The following is a 22,677-nucleotide window of genomic DNA, read 5'->3' as shown; positions in this document are numbered from 1 at the left end:
TAGCCGTCTCCAGTCATCCAGCTGTGAGCGGTGCAGAAACACCCCCTGGAAGGGAGCTGGTTTGCTACGTAGCCTGTCTCCACACCAAGAACGTTGGTTTGCCGAAACGTGGCGTTTAGAGTAGAAAGGTAGGCACAGGCTGGGAGGTGTTTGCAGCAGCCACCCCAGTCTGTGGTGAGTTGGTTCTGGGGCCCCCACAGGCACCGTGGTGTGTGAGACCCCCGTATTCAGTGGAGTACTTGCACAGAACCTGCACGCATTCCCCCGCCCCCAGTACTCTGTCGCTAGGCAGCTACGTAACTAATGACTATTGTTCAGGGAATGATGACGGGGAGAAAGTCGGGGAGCTCCGGACAGGAGCGGCTTTCCCACACGAAGGGAGCCCATGGGGACGGGGTGCCCACTGCACGCGTGTGAAGCAGGGGACATGGATCTGGAACAGAAACTCCTGGGAGGATTTTTTTTTTTTTAAGGCAGACAAAAAGGAGCAAAAGACTTTAACATTTTGTACACAGAAGAGGCTGCCAGTGAATACATGCAGGCTCTGTCTCAGACCAGTCTCTGTTAGGACAGAGTCCCCTCGACTGGACTGGGTGATCAGGCAAGTAGAGGTTTGTTTCGGCTCGTGGTGCTGGTGGCTGGGCCACCGCGTCTGTTGCGGGCCCTGAGCCGCAGAGAGAGGAAGCAGGAGCACTGAGGGACCAGGCTTGCTTTCCCAGCAGGTCACTCTCCTGCCGGAAATAACTCATTTCCGAGAGGAAGGCCTGGATGCATTCCTTAAGGTGGGTCCTGCTTGATCCAGAAGCCTCCTGAGCCCCCCCCCCCCCCCCCAGTCTCTCAGCACCCTTTACACTGGGGACCAGGCCGCAGCACGAGCTTTGGGAGGAGTGCGCCATCTTCACAGAGCTCGGCCTGGTCCATCAGTCATGAGAATTGCAGATGACCTTCTCTGGGTAGTACTGTGGCACGCACCAGCATAGCTCAAGAACGTGTGCCCGGCGGGACTCCCAGACGCTGTGGGTGGAACTTAAAATCGGAGAACTGTGTGCGGTGTCACACGCCCACAGATTCATACAAGTGGATTTCCCAGAGCTGTGTGGCAGGATATCAGCGTCAGTAGCCAACACCTGGAAGCCTCCCAGGTCCTTGTTAACGGTGTAGTGGGCGAATGTGCCGTACCTGCTGGCACACAGGAGAATGCAGCGCTGTGGCCGCCTTCGGCAGCGGGTAGGGCTCAGAAGCGCAGTGCTGAGCGGAAGCGCGCAGAGCCAAGAGCACAGGCATTTCCCGCCCAGCTCCCTTCTGGCGGGCTCAGAGCCAGGTGCAGCTGGCGCCTGGGCTGGACCCCAGGGTGCCGGGGGCGCCTGGTGACCTGGATGCCGGTCCATCCAAAAGCGCTGCACTCTGTACTTGGCATCTGTGCACTTTCTGCTGAATGTTTTAGGTCGGCACGAGTTTACCAGGAAGCTGGAGTGGTCTCCGGGGCTGCAGGCAGTGTAGACTTAGAAGTGGGGATTCCTTTCCGTGCAGCCTGAGGTCCGTGCTGTTTTGGCTTTGTAGCAAAGTGATTCTGCTGGAGATTAGTTAGAGCTAGTGGGAGAAGGGTGACTGGGCTTATTGTGGCTAACTTCCAGTTGCAGGTACCTTCCAAGTCAGGTCACTTCCTGTCCACCCCTGTGCTGTCCATAGGCCTCTGCTCATGGTGAGACTGTGCCCTCTCTGTGGCGGCCATTGTAGTAACCCGTAATCATCTGGAGCCACCGAGCACTTGAAACAGGGCAAGTGCAGCCGGGAGCCGAGTTTCTGACTTAATTTAATGTAAATAGCCACAGGTCACTGGCAGTGGCCACGCTGGGCGGTGCACAGCTGTTTTTTATTTTAGTTTATTTGAGAGCCAGAGCTCCTACATGCTGGGACACTCCCCAGATGCCTGCAATGGCCTGGGCTGGACAGACCGAAGCCCAGAGCCAGGAACTCAGTCCGTGTCTCTGTCTCATATGGGTGACTTCAGCCATCACTGCTGTCTCCCAGGGTGTGCATTAGCAGGCCACTGGAGAGAGGAATCAAACCCAGGCCCTCCAATGTGGGACAGGGGTGTCCTGGCTGGCGTCCTAACCGCTAGGCCAAACGCCTCTCCCAGGGGTGACAGCCACGTCCCATAGTGCCTGTGGGGGTAGCTTGTCTCTGCCTTCAAGACGCCCTGAATCTTGGTCCTAGCACTCAGGTGGAGTGTGGGTCGAACAGGAGCGTCGTGCGTGTGGCGTGGTACGGTGCCGTGATGCACTGCGTCCCGCGTCTGCGGTGCGCACTGGTGCACGGCCCGCAGGTGCCTGTGTGCGGGTGCTGAGTGGGTGTCGTTTCTCCCTCAGAGCCAGGGCCGTCCAGTCTGGGCAGCATGCTCATGCCCGCCCAGGAGGCAGCCTGGGAGGAGCTCGTCCGCACCGGGCAGATGACGCCCTTTGGGACCCGGATTCCTCAGAAGCAGGAGCGGAAGCCCAGGAGGCTGATGCTGGACGAGGCGTCGGGCTTCGAGAAGTATTTGGCCGAGCAGGCGAAGCTGTCCTTGGAGAGGAAGAAGCGAGCCGGCGGCACCAGGGCAGCCAGGAAGGCCCCGGCCGCCGTCCCCGCCACGCTGAGCCCAGCCCCTGGGGGCAGTGAGCCGGGCTCGAGAAGCAGGGCGCTGTCCAGGGCAGACAAGCGCCTGAAGCAGCACATGAAGAAGCTGCAGAGGCGGGCACGCCAGTTCCAGGGCGGCCTGGGGCTGCTGCGGCGGGGGAGGCCATCGGAGCCCCGGGCAGGGCCCGGAGCAGCCGGCGACTCCGAGGCTGAGGGGTCTGGGGACTGCCCCACGGACGGGGAGGGGCCGGGGGCCGTGGCCGGTGCGGACCTGTCTGGAGACGGCCCCGACTATGAGCTGAAGCCTTTGCCGCAGGGCAGGAGCCGGCGGCAGAGAGCCCCAGCGCAGGAGGTGGATGAAGACTTCTTCCCCAGCTCTGAGGAGGACGAGGAGGACGGGGGAGCTGCAGCCGCGGCCGCGGGGAACCGTCGGAAGGCGGCACGGTGCCGAGACGACGGCGACGAGGACTCCTACCGGCAGCGGTTAAGGTCAGTCTCCCCGCTTGGAGTCGGCGCCCTGGGCCTCTGCATTGACAGTGGGCGGTGGCCTCAGCCTGCTCGAGCCAGAAGCCCCTCCTGTGGCCCCAAGCTGGCACTGTCTGGGTCGGGGGTGGACGTTGGGCCCCCCAGGGCAGCCTCAGGCTAAACTTTAAGTTGATGATGTTGGCTGGCCCCCGAATGATGATGTCAATATCTGGGAGGCCCTTGACAGAAAGAGGGTGCCCCGCCCCTGTGTGGGTCTGTCTTCAGATAGGGAGGTGAGTCTTAGGTGACAGGAGGGTCGGGCAGAGCTGGGAAGAGAGAGGCCGTGAGGCTGAGAGCGGTCACTGTGGGGCCCGCGTCAGGACGGGGTGGGGGCTCTGTTCTTGTTTTCCTTTTGAAGTAGGATAGTAGTTTAGAGGACTTGCCCCCAGTAGAGCGTGCGCCCCTGAAAGTCCTGCGCCCCAGCCTCGAGGGGGCGCTCGTCTGCTCTGCTGTGCCTGCGGCCGGCCCCGAGCGCACCCAGTGTGCACAGCCCCCCTTCCTTCGTGGTCCCCTGCATTCTGCTCCAGACCGACTTGGCTTTAGTCCCCGTGGCCTTGTCAGGTGACACATGCGAGGCGAAAGAGGAGAACGTGGGTGAGACGCCGTCCTCTCCTCGGCGCCCTCTGAGCCCCCGGCGCCCTCTCTCGGTCCCGCGTCGGCCCCGTGGGAGCGTGGCGGAGCCCCTGCTTCCTGTGTATCTAATACTGGGTGATTTTGGCCCCCTCCTCTAACAGCTGTCTCTTACTCTGCGTGAGGGAGACCTGCTGTGCTGAATTCATTGTGGCTTCCCATTGGCCTGCGTGAGGGAAGGGCGCCCTGATGGTTTTCTTCTCTTATTTAGAGCTGCTGCTCTCGACCCGTGTCCAGTCTGCGGCACACACCCCATGACCTCTTTAAAGTGGATGCAGCGTTGTTCTTTTTAAAAATAATCTGAAAGGCAAGATGCCTGCATTCAGAGCTGGCGCTGTGGCACAGTGGGGTCAAGCTACCACTGCGGTGCCGGCATCCCATGTGGGTGCTGGTTCAAGTCCAGCTGCTCCACTTCTGATGCAGCCCTTTGCTACGGCCTGGGAAAGCAGCGGAAGATGGAGGTGCTTGGGTTCCTGCACCTGATGGGAGACCCCAGTGGAGTTCCAGGTTCCTCACTTTGGCCTGGCCTGGCCCCAGCCATTGCAACCATTTAGGGAATGAACCAGTGGATGGAATCTCTCTCTGTCTCCCTGTCTCCTTCCCTCTCTGTAACTCTGCCTTTTAATAAATTAATTTTTTTTAAAAAATTAGAGGTGGGAAGAAAATGATGCCAGCCTGCACGTGAGAGCACCTGGGTGTGACTCCCGGCTCTGCCCCTGACTCCAGCTTCCTGCCGGTGCATTGGGGGCGCAGGTGACCGAGTTCCTGGCACCCATGCAGGGGACCCGGGTTGGCCATTGCAGGCCTTTGGGGCAAGAACCGGCAGCCGGGAGCACGCCGTCTGCCTCCTGCACCTGTCAGATCAGTACGTGCACACAGTCCTGCAGAGCGGTGACTGCAGCGCTGTGGAGCCGCTGTCTCAGGCCATGGTGCCTGGGTGGCAGTGGTGCCTGTGGCCCCTGTTGGTTGTCTCTCATCGCGGCCTCAGGTACGTGTGCACCTGCGGGCCGTGGGGCTGTGTGAGGAGTGCTGCTCAATACCCTTAAATAGTCTGAACACTGTGCAGAAGTAATGAAAGTATTAACTCAGCATATTGATTGCAAATGGAGCAATATATATTCTTCCCATTAAATTGGGTCAATATTAAATGTTTTAAGCATATCATTGTTTTGATCAAGAGCAATTTATTTTGATTGAATTTTAATATGGGCTTAGTTTAATTTTGCAGCAGTAACTTTTCTCTTAATAATGTTATAGCTGTAAACAATTTATTATCTCCAAAGCCATATCAGAAGCCAGTGTTTTGTGAAAGTTACAGTAAAACCTCCGATGAATTTCAGAAATGCCAATAGCTCTAATTGCCACCAAAATAACGACAGCTCTTAGATTTTATAGCCCCGCTTATTAAGGCCGGGAGCCGCAGATACCCACGTTGGCACGTTTGCGTTACATGTCCTCGGGCGCGCTTCCGAGCCGGGGATGTGGTGAGATGCTGAACGCTGGGGCCGAGAGCGCGGCGAGGACGCGTGAGTGCGGCTGGCCGGCTGTAGACAGAGGTCTTTGTAGACAGGTTGTCGCTGTGGCCGTGTTCCCTGAGGCCAGGAAAAGACCTGTATTTTCTTTTGGTATTTTATTTATTTGAAAGGCAATTGGGATGGGGCTTCCATCTGTTGGTTCACTCCCGAAATAACCCCAGCGCCTGGGGTTGGGCCAGGCTGAAGCCAGGATCCAGAAACTCCATGTGGGTCTCCCGCATGGGTGCAGGGGCCTGAGTACCAGGTGGAGCAGCCCATATGAGAACCTGGCGGCACAGGTGCTGGCTTGTCCTGCTGGGCCACACTGCCAGCCCCAGGAGGAAATGCATTAGGACTGCTTGTCCTCCGGCGGTTTGTTGACATGCAGTCAGAATGAAGCCGTGTAGTTGATAACATAGAAAACACATTTCTTTCCTAGCACTCAGAACTTGGGCTGTGTGCCCAGGCCGGGGGTCCCACTGAACACATTGTAGCCATGGGTGAGGACACTCTTTTAAACTCCCGGAAGTGGGGGCAGCTCCTGGACAGCCTGCCGTCTCCTCCCCTGGCCTCAGTGTTCATCAGCTCCAGGCTCGCCCTCACCAGGCGTCTTGGTCGCTGCGGATGCCTGGTGTGAATTTCCCAGACTCCTGTCAGACTGCTGCAGTAGAACCTTCTCTGGAGCTGCGACGCAGCACCCCCAATACTGCTTTCTTGGGTCCGGTTCGGACCCCAATGCAGTCTTGAAAATTTGAGCCCTTTTTTAAGCCGGCTGTGCATTTGCCCTTCCCACGCATCGGTCTTGCTCCCTTTGTGTGGCGCCTCAGCGGTGCCCCCTGGTGGCTACACCCCGCAGCCTCAGGGTGGGCCTGTGGAAGTCCAGGCTGTGTTTTAGAAGGCATACAGAGACCGACGCCGCGGCTCACTAGGCTAATCCTCCGCCTGCGGCGGGTTCTAGTCCCGGTTGGGGCGCCGCATTCTGTCCCGGTCGCTCCTCTTCCAGGCCAGCTCTCTGCTGTGGCCTGGGAAGGCAGTGGAGGATGGCCCAAGTGCTTGGGACCTGCACCCGCATGGGAGACCAGGAGGAAGCACCTGGCTCCTGGCTTCAGATCGTCACAGTGCTGCTAGTAGCGGCCATTTGGGGGTTGAGCCAACGGAAGGAAGACCTTTCTCTCTGTTTCTCTCTCCCACTGTCTAAGAAAAAGAAAAAGGCACACGGCTCTGTGTGTGAATTGTAGCTCTTCTCACACACTGCACATGTGACGTGCTGCGTGGGGTGAGTCCCTGGTGCCCACCTCCATGCTGCCCCCTTCATGGGGCTGCGCAGACACAACGGCCAGGGCCCAGAGTGCCAGCTTCCCCCCACCCCCCGGCTGGGACAGGGTGCAGCTCCTCAGTCCCCTTCCCTCCCTGGTGTTGACTCCCTTCCCCAGGTGGGGTACGAGGGCAGTTCCTGGCGCAGGGCCCGCGTCAGTGTCCGTACAGAACTGGGAGTCTGTCCGCGGACAAAAACAAGACGTAACCAAGTGCTGGGGAAAGGGCCTGGTGCTGCAGGGTGGGGGCTCTGCCCATCTGCCCCCAGGCTGCAGGTGCGCTGGGAAGGAGACACCCAGCCAGCGGGCACCGTGGAGAGCTCAGGCTGGCTCCAGGCTGCTCTGCCCGGATCACAGCCTGGTGCCTTTGAGGGTTCCCAGCTCCCTGCTGCCCCGCCCCAAGCACCTCTGACGATTCCCGGTTTTTCTAGTGAAGACATGATAAGAATACTAAAAATTCTCTGTTGGCTATTTATTTGAAGGCAGAGTTAACAGAGAGATCTCACTCCTCAAATGGTCACAGCAGCCAAGGCTGGGCCAGGCCGAAGCCAGGAGCCAGGGTCTCCCACGCAGGTGGCAGGGGCTCAGCACCTGGGCCATTGTTCACTGCTTTCCCAGGCTATAACAAGGGAGCTGGATTGGAAGTGGGGCAGCCAGGACTCAACCCGGTTCCATACGGGTTGCCGGCACAGCAGGCGGTAGCTTTAACCCTCTGTGCCACTGCACCGGACCCTCCTATATTTCTGTTTTTTAAAAAATTAGTTAATTAGAGTGCTCCCATCTGTTGGTTCACTTCCCTAATATCCTGAATGGCTGGGGCTGTTCCAGGCTGAAGCTGGGGCCTCTGTCCAGGTGTCCTGTGTGGGTGGCAGGAACCTAACTACTCGAGCCATCATCACTGCCTTCCAAGGTCTGAGTTAGTAGGAAGCTGGGAGCAGGAGCGGAGCTGGGTGTGAAGCCAGGACTCTGATGGGGACAGTGTTTTCCTTAACCAGAGCCTTAGCCCCTGGGCTGAACAGCTCCTCTGTTTTCTGTTTTTATTTTTCACCTGTCATTCTGGTCTTTGGTCCTGCGATACATGTCTTTACAGTGTTATAATTACAGTGGCCTGTGTGCTCTGCTATGCCCCTTTGACCTTACCTCCTTGCTACACAGCCTTGAAGCCCCTGTGGGCCTGGGGACATTGGTTTCCTTCTGCTCTGGGAGTGGGTGGAAAGTGCAGTATCTAGATATGACCACAAGATGGCGCTAAGAATCAACACATGCTGTCTCCACCTCCACCCAACCAGAAGCCTGGCCAAGGGTCTGGGATGTGGGGAGGTGGCTACGGAGTGCAGGAGGCCTGACAGGTGTAGTGTGGAGGGGGATAGACCTGCAGAAATGATGTCTGCTGATCTTTTGTGTGTGTTTTGTTTTTTTTTTTTAACATTTTTTTTATTTGAAAGAATTACAGAGAGACAGAGATTGAGAGATCTTCCATTGGCTGGTTCACTCCCCAAATGACTGCAATGACCAGGGCTGGGCCAGACTGAGGCCAGGAGCCAGGAGCTTCTTCTGGGTCTCCCACATGGGTGCAGGGGCCCAGACACTTGGGCCATTTCGCGCCATTCTCCACCAGGCCGTCAGCAGAGAGCTGGATCAGAAGTGGAGTAGTTGGGACTTGAACCAGTGCCTGTATGGGATGCCGGCGCCACAGGTGGCAGCTTAACCCACTGTGCCACGACTGGTTTTGAGTACATTTTGTGCCTAAGGGTTTTTTTCTTGTGTGCCACTTTTTACTTCATTTTACATGAAGAACCTTGAGATTAAAAGGAAAGTAAGGACTCTGCTCACCGTGTGAATCTCTTCCTGGTCTCTGGGCCCTGGGCCCTGTGGCTGGGCCGAGCTGGACCCTGTTTTGGGGGTTTGGTGTGCAGACTCGGGGTGGGGGTCAGGCCAGGTAGGGGCAATGTGGAGGCTTCCAGGGCCTGGGCGAGGGGGGTGTTGGGTGGGGCCGACGTGAGCCACAACGGTAGCCTCTGGGCGTTGCTTCCTGGCGCTGGTTAATTTCTCTGTTCCCCAGGTCCTCAGGAGAGAGGAACCTGAGCTGGAGAGAAGGCATTGCCCAGGGTAGCAGTGGGACAGGAGCCCGGGCAGGGGCGCGGTGTACTGGGGACAGGTGGGTCAGCGGCGCTGGACGTGGATGAGCACTGCCCCGGCGCCCAGTGTCTGCTCGCTGGACGGGGACCGGCGCCGTGCAGCTTGGGGTCCTGTTCCCCGCCTGCAGCCCAGAGCCGCCGTGCTCCTGGGCCCTCGTTCTCTTCCTTCCGCCGAGGGCCTATCTGCCGGGACTTGTCCGCGGCTGCGCTCCCTCGCGGTGGGCCCTGTGTGGTGCTGGGTGAGCAGCAGCGGTGTGAGGCCGTGCTCCAGCAGGGGCGGCAGAGGCCACAGGCTTCATCAAAGCCCCACTAACAGTGCGTGCCGGAGACCTTTAATCTGGCGTTGACCCAGAAGCCGAAGTGTAGCGATCTGCAGACTGGCCGCGTCATGGTTCCGGGAGCTCATTTCCTTCCTGGGAAACACGCTGATGCTTCTTCTTCTTCCTCTTCCTCTTTAGGAAGCTCTTTCTTAAAGAGGGGAGAGGAAGTCACTCCCCAGAGGATCTCTTTTCCCTTTTTACGGGGCGCACCAGCTTGTCTTGCATGAGGCACAGCGAAGACTGATTGTGCCCCCTGCGCACCTTCCATCGCGGGCACGTGCACGCTTGTCTGCATCAGGCTTAGTTGACTCTGAGATCCCGGCTGCTAACAAAGGGTCTTTCGTCTGCTCGGCTGTGCCAGCTAAGGCCACCCAGAGACCGTAACAGGGCAGGTGAGAAAAGCACGGAGCGTCTCGGAGGCATCCACAAGGGGTTCTTAGCTGTCTGAGGCAGAGAGCCGATCGTGCTGTGGAAACGCAGGCCGGCTGAGGCCCCCAGCTTGGCGTGTGGGCGTACTTTAGAAATCAAGTGGTCAAATGGGGCTCCCCATGCTTCAGCCACAGACCTCCTTTCTTGAATAGCGCAGTAGGTGCAGTGCAGTCCCGAGGCTGAAGTTTGGCTCCGGGTGAACAGTTCAGCTTTGGGTAGCTTTTCCCCTCCATCGTGGTCGATTTCAGCTGCTCTGGCTGGGCTCGGGGACCCTTGTGATATCATACTGAGAAGCCAGGGCAGCACGGTCAGCTTTGAATTCCCAGCACCCTCCCTGAAGCCCTGGGGTGGGGGGCACCCTTGTTATGTCCAGGTAGGACTCCGAGGTCAGGCTGCACGTAGTGGCTCCTTCCCCCTCGCAGGGGAACTTTGTCCCTTTCGTGGGTGGACACAGGCAGTTGGGTACGCTGACGTGTCGGGTATTCAGCGTGGCTCATGTGATGGTCCAGCCTGATGGTCTGCAGTCAGGGGGACTGTTGAGCCGATCAGCCTATATATATTTAAAGTATTAGAGAGAGAACACACTCCGTCTGCCCATTCATTCCCCCAGATGTGTGTATCGTCCAGGGCTGGGCCAGACTCGGGCTGGGCACGGAGAACTCCATCTGGATCTCGCATGTGCTTGGCAGGAACCTGGTTCCTTGAGCCATCACCAGCCACTGCCGCCCAGCGTCTGCATCAGCGGGAAGCTGGAGTCGGGAGCAGAGCTGAGGCTGCAGCCAGGCCCTGCAGCATGGGATCCAGGCGTCCCAGCTGGCCGACCCCACAGGGCTGTGCACGGGGCTTGAGTCTTCACTGCTGACTCCTTGGGCGTCCTGGGCAGGCATCGCTATTTTTCCCTGCCTGCCTTGCTTAAAATGAAAGACGAAAACTGGAGTCACAGTAGCATCTGCCTCAGTTGAATGTAGCACTAACTGATGAACGCGGACGCTCAGAGCGCTGCCGGCGCGCGGTGAGCCCCGGTGACTGTCAGTATTACTCTGATCTCTGATTCTGGATTTGAAAGCACTCCCTTGGTGCATGCCTCTGTGCACGGTCTCAAGCCACATTTGTCCAGGTCCAGCCAACCGGCCGACCGTACTGAAGGAGTCGGTGTTGGGCCGAGAGTCTCCCCAGTGGCCGGGAGGTCTCGCGCATCCCCTCTGATGTGAAATGGGCACCGTTGTTCACCTGCACTCTCACTGAAACAGTTAGGGCAGAGGTAGCCTCCGTCTGCCAGTGAGACGCGTGGCTAGGCCTGTGGGAACCGGACAGGAGAGTTTCCGGTACTGAGAGAGGAGGAGGTGACTGCGCCCCAGTGTCGGGGCTGACAGTAGTGTGTGTGATGTCATATGCCTTTTTAAACTATGGATCCCTCGTTATTTCTCCTTTGAGCACAATAGGGGGCGCAAGGTGTCTGTCCAGGGGATGCCCATGCTTCCCAGCCTGCTCCTTGGTGCTCAGGGTGACACCAGGGCGCCTTATGGCTCCATCTAAGGGAGATGTGCTGGATTCTTCCCCTGGCTTGATTTCCAGACCCCTTGCTGCCCTGGCAGCGAGGACGTCAGGCCCAGAAAGCCGCATTGTGACCGATTCGCGTGGAGTGGGCCAGCACCGCGGGCCTCTGTGCTTGGGGGCCGAGGTCAACTCCTTTCTGCCCAGGACTGCAGTAGTGATTTCACATGCGTTGGTTTTTATTAACATTCAACCTGCAAGTAGCTGAAATGTCTCAATTTTACTTTTTTCCTATGATTGCTACCAGTGATTTTTAAGGTAGCAGCTGATCATCGTGTGGTTTCCAGAGCGTATTGTTTATTATCCCATGCAGTCCTCGTAAGACTGTGCCCTCATCTGGCCCCTTTTGTGGGCCAGGGGCCAGGAGACAAATGCACGGTGTTCAAGGTGCTCCCCAAAGTCGTGCTGCCCTCTGCCTGCATCGCTTTTCACCCTGTCAGTGCTGCTCTCACATCTGCGCTTGCTGCTTGCTGGCCGCTACACTAGCGGTGGCGCCGGGCACGAGATGTCCCAGTGAACGACGTTGCTCACCGCGTGGCAGCCGGTGCAGTGCCGGAGACACGAAGGTAGAGCAGTCAGGAGCAGCGTTGACGGGTGTGCGGGGCTGGTCAGACTGTGACTGTCACAGGTCAGGAGCGGCGTGGACGGGTGTGTGGGGCTGGTCAGACTGTCACTGTCACAGGTCAGGAACGGCGTGGACGGGTGTGTGGGGCTGGTCAGACTGTGACTGTCATAGGTCAGGAGCAGCGTGGACGGGTGTGTGGGGCTGGTCAGACTGTGACTGTCACAGGTCAGGAGCGGCGTGGACGGGCGTGCGGGGCTGGTCAGACTGTGACTCACAGGTCAGGAGCAGCGTGGATGGGTGTGCGGGGCTGGTCAGACTGTGACTCACAGGTCAGGAGCAGCGTGGATGGGTGTGTGGGGCTGGTCAGACTGACTGTCACAGGTCAGGAGCAGCGTGGATGGGCGTGTGGGGCTGGTCAGACTGTGACTGTCACAGGTAGGAGCAGCGTGGACGGGTGTGCGGGGCTGGTCAGACTGTTACTGTCATAGGTCAGGAGCAGTGTGGACGGGTGTGCGGGGCTGGTCAGACTGTGACTGTCACAGGTCAGGAGCGGCGTGGATGGGTGTGCGGGGCTGGTCAGACTGTGACTGTCATAGGTCAGGAGCGGCGTGGACGGGCGTGCAGGGCTGGCCAGACTGTGACTGTTCACAGGTCAGGAGCGGCGTGGACGGTCGTGCGGGGCTGGTCAGACTGTTACTGTCATAGGTCAGGAGCAGTGTGGACGGGTGTGCGGGGCTGGTCAGACTGTGACTGTCACAGGTCAGGAGCGGCGTGGACGGTCGTGCGGGGCTGGTCAGACTGTTATCTCGCAGGAGGATGCTGTTCAGAAGCAGTGGAACCTTGGCCCGGCCTTGGCCGCTTGGGTCTCGGGAAGCTTGGAACCAAGGTGGATCCCCAGGTTGTCCCGCAGCCAGTGCAGGCTGTAGAGGAGATAACACAGGGTGTGCCTGGAACCCACTTCTGGAGATGGCACTGGGACCCTTGTCAAGCCGTGCTTCTCTGTCTCCATGTCTCCCTAATCTAGCCCGTTTCACTCTTATTCCTTCAGCTTGAGATGGGCATTTTTGCAGCCCCAAGGGCTGTAAACACCGCTAAGGCAGCCTCTGCTCTGTGCTTGGGCAGCTCCCTCTCCTATGGGGAGGCAGATACAGATTTCACAGTGCGCTGATACGTGGTGTCCGCCGTAGTGGAGACCTGGGTATGCCGAAGACGTCACAGGGTCAGGAGGGCACTCGAAGACTGGACGCCTTGCTCTGGCTGTTCAGGGACGGCAGGGGAGGGCCGCAGGCCGGCCAGGGGTGTGTGCGTGTGCACTGGGGCGGGGGTTGGGGACAGGACAGGGTTCCACACGGGTGATGCGGTGGCAGCTGGCAGCCCTGCTCAGACAAATTCAGTGGCAGCAGCAGGGTCTCAGCTGTGTTCTTAGGGTTCTGTCGATGGCACCTAGCGGGTTACGGTGGCGGGGCGCGGCGGGGGAGGGGGGTCGTCTCTGGGGACTGGGTCCACGTGGCCTCTGCCAGCTCATCGCCACAGCCTGAGCTGCAGGCACTACGGCCTGGGCCAGGCCTCTCTCTTCCTGTGTGGATGCGGGCAGCCAGGGAGTGTTTTCTCCACCCGCATCTGATTGGAATGACAAGTTTATGTGCACTCCTGGCATCTCCTCCCAGCGGCTACCCGTGGAGTCGGCACAGGCAGAGGGAGGCAGCGACTGCCAGGAACCCCAGGCCCGCTCGGTTTATGCGGCTGCAGCTGTGACTAGCACATGCATGGCGTTTTTAAATGAGAGAGGCGAGAACGTGGAGAAGTTATTTCTCGTCTAGGAAGGTAAAGATGAGATTATTTACTGCTCCCTTCTGCTCTTCCTTAGCTAACTGCTCTGTTAGTTGAAGTAAAAGAGTTGGGGAGCCATTTTGCATTTTTAAGATCTCAGCTCAACTGGGCCCAGATCTTAACTTTGCCCTGCACCAGTGGCTTTAAAATCTCTCTGCAGCCACTTTTCGCTCCTGTCCTAGGAGAAGTGCCACACTCGCAGCACTTGACTGCTCACGCATGTGATGACATTGTTAAATTGAGGCGCCCCCACAGGTCGTGTCTGGAGGGCAGGTGTTCCCTCACCTGCTCATCGCGCTGTCCGTGGTCACTGCCTGGGCCTGCACCTGCTCAGCTGTCATAGTTTTCGTGCAGGTAGGCATGTGCAGGTGAGTCTGGCGCACCTTGGCAGCACGCTGGCTTGTGCACAGGATATTGGGCTAGCCACTGCCTGTGCTCCCTCCTCTAAGTGAGCACAGCGGCGGTACCTGGTGCTGGGCTGTCGTGAGGGTGTGCATGTGCCTGGTTGCATACCCATCATATCCTGGGCTCTGTGCTGAGCCCCTGGTGGGAGACACTGAGTTCATCTGCCCCAAGCTCCCAAAGGAGGAAGCTGCAGTGCAAGCGAAGTCGCATGCCTTGCTGAGGGTTGCAGAGCTGCCTAATGACGGCAGGGATTGATTCTTGCCGGCCTGGGTCTGTGCTTAGTCCTGTGTGTTTGGGCCTCTGCTCGTCCATCAGGCAAACCTAGTGTGCCCACAGCTGGGAGCCCCTGTTCCCATCTGCTGGCTGGACAGACTGCCCCGCGTGCCAGTGCACAAGCCACTTAACCCACACCAAGCTGCTGTGAGACACTGGGCAGCGTCTGTAAGGGACAGGCCTCTGACTCTCCCTGTGTTCAGGCGATTTCGGCCCCCCTCCTCTCGCTGATGCTCCTGCGAGCCCCACCTCTGTGGGCGCTGCTCCGAGCCACACGGGCAGTCAGTCCTGCCGCGCTGTACCTGGGGAATCTCTCGGCGGGAGCCCCTGTGCGTGTGGTTTCAGCCCTGGCGTTTGCTGTCTAACACAGGTGTGGGCCTGCTGGGGCGGTTTGTTTTCACCGTGCTGCAAATACTCGGAGGCAATCGTGCTTTTCCCCCAGCGCCCTTAGGCACCCGTTAGCGGCCTGAACACATGTCCGGCTGTCTTCCGCCTTCTCTGCGAAGCAGAAGGCGCTGGGGGACCATCATTTCTGCATGGCTTCTGTGGTTTCCTGCCATGCCTGTGTGTGTAGGAGCCAGGGCAGGCGGAGGAGGGAGCCAAACCCCGTGGACGCAGGGCGACGCAGCGTGAGGCTGAGCCGGCTCGGTGTGAGCTCGGTGTTTGCGTGACTGCAGCGCACTGTGTGACGCCGTGTGTGCCCTGGAGACATAGTGACCTGGTTGCGCCAGGCTGGTGGAGCCAGCGTCTTCTCGCGTCGTTACTTCTCTTCCCGCCGGGTTATCTCAGAGAGATTGCAAATGGAAGTGCTCGTTGGGGTCTCTCATAGCTTTGTGAATCTTCCCCACTTCCTGTCGCCATATGCAGTGACCCTTTTGGGGTGCAGCTGTCTGAAAGTGAGAGTGTGGGTACCAGAGCCTGTTTCGTCATCTGAAGCTGCTGGCGGGCTGAATTTCAGAGAGTGAGTAGCGGGAACCTGCACGTGTGTCTGAAGGCGGTCCTGCTGGCTGCTGAGCGCCCGTAGTCAGTCGGGGACGCCCGGACACCAGGGCTGCTCAGCCTCTGCATTACTGGTCCCGGGTAGCCTGTGTGTGTGTGTGTGTGCATGTGTGTGTATGTGTGTAGGAGGTGCCTCGTGCATCGCAGAGGCCCTGGACTCCGCCTGCGTGGTATAGCCTCCACCCCCATACTGCCTGCACAGTTGCCACAACCAAGTGCGTGCCCAGGCTCTTCAGGCTACTTGGGAGTGGGGAACAGGAGGCAGAACTGCCCTGTGTTGAGAGCCACTGCCATACACCGCTGTGCTAAACCAAACTGGTAAATGACACGAAACCCAGGACAGGAGCGCACGGCTGCAGCCAACTGGAGATAACTAGTCAGTGGCACAGAGGTGATTTTTAAGGGAGACAGATGCTAGCGAGGGAGAGGAAGAGGTCGCCTGTAGAAGTTAGGCAGAGACTTTGGCTGCAGGAGGAGTACCCTGCATTCAGCCAGGTGCTCGTAGGGCAGGCAGCTGTGGGCCCAGAGCTGGCTGTGCACCGCCTTTCTTCCGTGTGCTGCGCCTCTCTGGGCGTCTCCGCAGGGCCTCCTTGATGGACACACAGATCTCGGCCCGCAGTGCGCTTCACAGCCCCCACAGCCCCACAGTCGGTGTCAGCCCTCCCTGCGCTGTGAGAGCTGAGGCTCTCAGCTGGGCAGGACTTGGTCCCAGGGGTGTTTTCAGGTCCGTGGCAGCTCATGCAGGGAGTGGGCCTCTGCAGTGGCCTGGGCCTGTGCTGGTCACGTGGCACCCTGGCGGGGCAGGGTGGCGTCCTAGCCATTCGTTCTCGGTCACCCTTGGGTCATGGGTGGCGGCTACACGCCTTCTTTAACGTCGCCGCTGTTCCCTTCCCCAGAGCTTTTCCGTTGGAAGGCAGCTGCCCACTGCCTGCTTGATTCCATCCCCTCCGTGCCCTGAAACTCCAGTTTAGCTGTGTGGTGCTGAGTCTTCCTTTCACTTTGAAAGTCAGTAGACTTCGAAGCTGTCGGCTTTAGTAAAACTGTGCTTCTCACTCACGGCACAGGGAACCCCTGGTTACAGGGTGCAGCCTTAGTGTGCTGCAGCCTTAGTGTACTGTGAGGCCTTTCAGGTCTTTGGATGATTGGCATTTCCTGTTACGTGGACATGGTGTCGTGCTTCTAACTAAGTACAGGTGTCGTGGGCCTGAAAAGATCGCGTTACTGAGTTCATAGCTGAGACTATTCAGTGGGCACGTTTTTTCTGAGTGGGGTTCCTCTCAGCACTTTCATACTGGTGATATTCCTCCCAGTTCAGTAATCAGCAACGTGAATCTGATAAAGCTCTCCTCACTGAACACTTGCTTTTTTTTTTGTTGTTGTTGTTTTTTTTAAGGTCCTGTGTTGTTACCTGGTTTTGGTTTTACTGTGTTATCATTTGGAGATACTCAGTTATACAGAGGTTTTTGCCAGGTCTCTCCTAGAACTAAGTTCATATATCTTAGGGAGTAGCAGAGAAATTCTCCCTGAGGGTCTGCCGGAAGAGGAGCGTGTCGCCTTTGATAATGAAGTGAAACCTGGCAGTGCCGTTTCTAGAGCAGCTGTAATAATTCACAGGAGAATCGCAGTGGGAAGGCGGGCGCAGAGCGGTGTGCTTCCTCGGGCAGCGGGACTGGGCACGCCGGCGTGAGCATTCTCACTCGCCTGCCTTTTCCTGTGCGTGTTCTAGAACTGTCTGTCTGCATCTCGAGCTTTGCAACCAAAATAACGGAGATGCGATTTTTGTCTTCCCGGCAGGAGATGGAACCGACTGAGACTGCGGGACCGAGGGGAACGCGGGGAGCGCGAGGCTGACTCCGAGGAGAGCGACGCCGAGTTTGACGAAGGCTTCCGCGTGCCGGGCTTTCTGTTCAGAAAGCTTTTCAAGTGCGTGCCCCGTGCTGTGTCCTTCCTGTCGGTCGCCAGCCCGCCGGGCACCAGTCTGAATGTTAGGGATCACATGGGAGTGACCAGTGGGCCCTGTCAGGTGACGTGTTAGCCACATGCTGCTCCTTCACATTAGATGGTGATAAACTGACCAAGGTGCGTGTGGGCGGGTCTAAACTGCCGGATCGGTGTGGGCGTGGCTCAGCAACGCATCCCGTCCCAAAGCCATCTGCTCTGTTGCTTTGTTCTTAGGAATTTCTAATTTGTTAAGCCAAGTTGATAAGAAGAGCTGTATGTGAAGATCAATATTGGGTTTTTGGTTTTGCTTTTGTTTACTTCTGGGAGGAAATAAGCCATTGGGATCATTTTCCGAGGGCCTTGTGTTGCACCTAAGGGTGTAATGCTTTTGAGCTGACCCAATGTGCTTCTAATTATTTGCTGTCGATGTTGAAAGAGAGCACAGGAGCAGCACCTGGCGGGCGCCATTGCAGTGTGCAGCTGGCTTGGCCTCCGTGTGTGAGGTGGCCGGCTGCTGCCATGTGGACCACGCCGTGGTCCCAGTGCTGCACCCTGGGTGTGAGCACCCAGGAAAGTCTTCGTTCTCACCGCCCTGGGATTCACTGAGCACCATAGCTCAGGAAGACTTCCTAGATGGGTACAGCGAGTAAAGCCACCAAACAGCTCCTGTCTGTCTCTTGTGTCCTCAAGTCGTGGCTGGGGGCGGGACGTAAGCTTCCTCCTTGGGGTGGTTCAATTCCACGTCCAGTGTGGGTCCAGCTGTCGGCCATGCCCTAACCCTGGAGAAGGTGTCTGCTCCTATACAGCCTGTTTCTGTTTCTGCCCAAAGAGCCAACGACCTCGTTCTACTTGTCCTTTCTGTGGGGGGTGTAGTTATTTCAAGCCCCTGAACAGAAAGCAAAGCCGCCCCCTGAAGGTGTAGTGCGACTTGGCTGGGTTGTGTAACTAACCGGACAGAGGAGGGGCTGCGTTGAAGTTGATTCCCAGATCTCGCTGGTAATTTTTTCAGGAAAATCCTTTTATAGCCTGGAGAGGTGGCTGCTTTGTTTATTGCTTCTCCCAAATGAAAATTAACTATGGAAAGGTAAATAAAGATGACATTTATTGGCAGCTCCTTTCATTTTCGCTAAAATGATTGCTTATTAAGAACAGGCCAAATAGTGTCAGTGTTAGACTAACAGAAGGAATACCCAAATTGTAGATGAAATTGATTTAACAAAGGCTGTTTCTGCATGTGTGGTGTGTGCTTTGGCAGAGACCTCAGGAGGCAAGTTGAGGGTGCATTTTTTCGTTTAAACGTCACATTTTCTAGCAAAGGAATTTCACAGTTAATAACCCATAGGGTTCAGTGTATTGACTGCTAACCCTATAGTAGTTAAAATAAATACATGTTTTTCCTTTAGTCATTCTTAATTGCACATTCCTAGAAAGTGTTTTATTTACATTTTACAGAAAACAAGATTTTAAATATTTTACAGATCCTATAAAGCTTCTATTCCTTTTCTTCCACCGTATAAAAAATACCAGCGTTGGTAGAAGCTCCAGTTTTCTTTGATGATTAAGTTTGGGGCATGCCAATTTAATTTTAAACTGTGGATGTATTTTTACTGTGTTTGCTGCACTCTGTGGAATTGAATTAACAGGGCAGATAGTTGTACACCAGGGATTCAGAAGGTACGATTACCCATTTAAGTGCTATTTTCTGCAGGATAATGTTTAACTTTTAAATTTCGGTCTTGAAAGTGTGCCCAGCAAATGCATTTGTGTGCAGTTTAGTAGCCGGATGATGACAGGCTTCAGTCTTTGACCTTAGTTTTTCAGCCACACACGTGAATGCAGTCTTGGGGAGCGCGACCGTGCCAAGGTAGACCAGTTCTCTCTGGTCCTGTTGTGGTGCCGCAGTCTCCTGTGGATACCAGACTATGGTCATTTCCTAACTGTGATAACACTGTAGTTTATGAAACTCTTTAATAACTTTTTCTAGAGTAATTTCTGTTGGCTTTTCGAAGGTTTTGAAAATTAGATTCTGTAACCTGTTTCCTTTGAACTATGTAATTGTTTTACAGTGTTATTATTAGAAAAGTAAGGGATTAAGCAAAGTCAGTGGGAGTAGTGGAACCAGAGCCCAGGCCCTGGCCCTCCCAGCCCCGCAGGCCACCTCACCGGTGACGCAGGGTGGCCGGCGCTTCCTCTCTCTCCTGTTCTTTTTCTTCCTCGTTTTTTCTTTCCTCCCACCCTCCCTCTCTTCCTTTGTTCCTTCATTCCTTCCTTTTAATATTTATTGATTTGAAAGGCACAGTGACAGAAAGAGAAAGATTTTCCATCCTACTGGCTCCTTCCCCCAAATGGCTGTAACAGCCAGGTCTGGACTGTCTGAAATGAGGAGCCAGGAGCTCCATCCTGGTCTCCCACATGGGTGGCAGGGGCCCAGGCATTCGGGCTGCCGTCTGCTGCCTTTCCAGGCACATTAGCAGGAAGCCGGATCAAAGGTGGAATAGCCGGAACTTGAACCAGCACTTGGGTATGGGATACTGGCATTGCAGGCGGTGGCTTAACTCACAGCGCCACAAGGGCCAGCCCCTCTGGTGCTTTTGAACGTGCAACTACAGTCTGAGAGCCTTCCAGTGTTGTAGGTGGAAAGGAGCCCCCTTTGCCATCTTGTACAGTAACCCTAGTTATTGTTGGGGACCTATAGGTTGCTAGTAGATACTTTTTTATTAAGTCACTTTTTGTTGCTGCTAATCCCCTCCTTTAAACAAAATCCTGTACTGTTTGAAAGTCCTTGGAGATGGGGCCAGTGCTGTGGTTCAGTGGGTTAAGCCTCTGCCTGCAGTGCTGGCTGCTCTACTTCCAGTCCAGCTCCCTGCTAATGCACCTGGGAAAGCAGCAGAGGATGATCCAAGTGCTTAGGCCCCTGCACCCACGTGTGAGACCCAGAGGAGCCTCCTGGCTCTAGCCTGGCTGTAGCCTGGCTCAGCCCCAGCCATTGCAGCCATTTGGGGAGTGACCCAGCAGATGAAAGCTCTCTCTCTGAATCCCTGCCTTTCAAATGAATCTTTAAAAAAACAGTCCTTGGAGATGAGATTTATAGTCAAGGAGCCGCCCAGTATGCTGCCCGTGCTGGGTCACAGAATGCAGATGCCCCGGCTCCCTCCTGGACTCCTTCTGGGCACCACACTGGTCGCCACTCCTTTGCTAATATATTAGCTGATGGCTGCTGTGCACATTTCCCGCTGTGAGGGCACAGGTCCCAGACAGGGCTGTTGGGCCATGTTAGACGGAGGCTGTGTGGCATGGGGTGAGGGGCAAGGATGGGAACTAGGACATCTGGTCTCCTAGAGGGTCTTTCCTTCCGTGGAAGGAGGCCGGCTGGCTGGAATTAGTGACTGCAGACTGACTGCACGTCGGTGTCTTTGGAGAGAACTCGCAGATATGTCCGTTTTGAAAGCTGAGGTTATTCCAGTATAGCCAGTTCATGAACCAACTTTGGTTCTAGATGCGGGTTTCTCAGCCTTGGCACCCTTGACGTTTGGGGCTGAACATTGTTGAGGGATTGTCCTCTGCTTGAGAGGATGTTGGACAGCACCTCTGGCCTCTGGCAAGCAGATCTCGATCGCACTTTTCCCAGTGGTCACCAAAAAATACCTCTGGACCTGGCCACATGTCTCCGAGGAGCAGAATCATCCCTGGCTGCGAACGGGTCTAGGTCATTTCCAGAATGGAGTGCTGTGGAATCGTGCAGTGCCGGATTGCAGTTCCTGCCTGCTTGTCTCGCTTGCCCGTTCCGAGCCTTCACTTCCTAATTATAAAGTGTGCCGACGGTCTCGTCCTTGCGGGCCGGCTGTGGGGCTGTGTGCAGACCGCCCCGGCCGTGGGCTCCCACCTGGCAGCCATTGCTCTCTGCTTATGTGCCACGTATTTGTGGCACGTATTGTCCTCCTTCCAAACTGACGACCTAACACTCCCGCCAGACCTTGCTGTGCGAGGGCTGTTAATCCTCCTCTGAGAGGCATGGAAATGATGATCACTGATCTTAGTGGCCAAGTTCTGAGAAGTTTCCTGTGTGTGGACGTGATGATGACGGCAATAGTTAGAGTCAAACTTCTTTTCAAAAAAAAACTTACTGCTTTATTTATTTGAAAGATAGAACGAGAGAGAGAGAGAGAGAGAGAGAGAGAGAGAGAGAGACCATGCATGCTTCTGTCTGCTGGTTTACTCCCCAAATGCCCACAACAGCCCCAGCTGGGTGAGGTTGAAGCTGGGAACCTAGAACTCCATCCAGGTGTCCCCCGTGGGGACAGGGACCAAGTACCTGAGCCATCACCTGTCGCCTCCTGTGGAGTGCATTAGCAGGAAGCTGGAGTGGAAGTGGAGTTCCTGGGGCTCAACCCAGGCGCTTTGATGTGTGATGCCGGCGTCCAGGTGCTGGTTCTAGGTTCTAACTGCTGGCCACAGCACCTGCCCCCTGAAGTTAAACTTCGGTAATTTTTTTACAGCATACTGGTAGCCAAGTTGATTATGACCTCCTTACTGAGAGGAGATGAAGTGAAACCAGCTCTATAGGGACTGAAGTCCTAAATGATCGTTTAGGTAGACACATATCAGGTACTAAACAGTAAATATTTTTGGGCGGTAAAGCTACAAAATCATCTTCTTTTGAGGTGGGTCGCTCATTAGTCTTAGTGTTTTCTTGGGACAAAGAAAATCTTTTAGGTGTTATCATTTTTTAACTTAAGTGGTTTTTTGCTCTTAATTTTTAAACTTGACATTCAGTCTTCATACCATTCCATGATGTTCAATCTTTGTTCTGCTTCAAAAATGTTTTTCCTGTTTTATTTTTTAGCCTCTTTTTTTTTTTTTTCCTTAATGTCATTAATGGAAAAAGGAAAATAACCAACTCCTATTTTGGGGAGGATATTTTATTTCTCTTTGACCTGTAATCCTTACTTAAAATTTTAATAGCTCTGATCTTTTTTTGTACCTATGATAAAATGCCTGAATCAATTTCTGCTTTAAAATATTAAAACGTCCTTTTGTGTTATTGAAGCTTTAAACTGTTTGTTTGTGTGTCTGCAATATGACAGAATCATATGTTACGTACCAGTTTTGCAAGTAGTCCCATTTTTCAGACTCGTCTATAGCCTTAAAGTTTAATCTAATTTTTCTTGTAAAAAGAGAATGAGATTGCAGAGTGACTTTTCAATTGTCTAAGCTGTAACTTGTGGTGTTCTCTGCCCTGCCGTTTTGATGCTGCCCAGATTGAAAAAACATAAATAACTGTTAGTGCCTTTTTTTTTTTTTTGGTGCAACTTTATATACTGAATATATTTGAGATTTTTTTTTTCCCAGAAAGAGAATGAATAAAAGAGAGTAAGTTGATGCTTGTTTACCAAGCTTTTTCTAATGTTGGAAAAGAAATGAAGTAATCCCTGATTACCCCATCTATCAGTTTAATTAGAAATGTGTTAACATTCTGTAAAGACAAAATTGTGATTTTATGCCTAGGTGATCAAAAATGTATGACCTTGTAAATACACTGCTCGTGTAGAACACGCATCCGGCGTGTTCTCTGACTGGTACTAGCACCTAGCCAAATGACTAATTCATGAGTACTTTCTGTTATGA

At 55.3% G+C, this 22,677-nt stretch overlaps 1 protein-coding gene across 3 annotated transcripts in view; it reads left to right on the top strand.

Moving 5' to 3' along the window:
* ERCC6 (ERCC excision repair 6, chromatin remodeling factor) overlaps positions 1-22,677 on the top strand; it is a 74,869-nt gene that overhangs the window by 10,635 nt on the left and 41,557 nt on the right. For all 3 annotated transcript variants that reach the window (XR_016221813.1, XM_089314177.1, XM_008269831.5), the window contains exons 5-6: positions 2,370-3,105; positions 16,906-17,034. Coding sequence is in view for 2 of the 3 variants with exons in the window: in XM_089314177.1 (XP_089170303.1) it covers positions 2,370-3,105; positions 16,906-17,034 (865 nt within the window). In the remaining variant the exon portion in view is untranslated. The remainder of the gene's footprint in view (positions 1-2,369; positions 3,106-16,905; positions 17,035-22,677) is intronic.

The sequence above is a fragment of the Oryctolagus cuniculus genome, chromosome 15, assembly GCF_051225735.1.
Source record: "Oryctolagus cuniculus isolate XC-2025 breed Fujian yellow rabbit chromosome 15, ASM5122573v1, whole genome shotgun sequence".
Lineage (NCBI taxonomy): Eukaryota > Metazoa > Chordata > Mammalia > Lagomorpha > Leporidae > Oryctolagus > Oryctolagus cuniculus.
The sequence above is the reverse complement of the archived record's forward strand: the minus strand, read 5'-3'. Positions and strand labels throughout refer to the sequence as shown.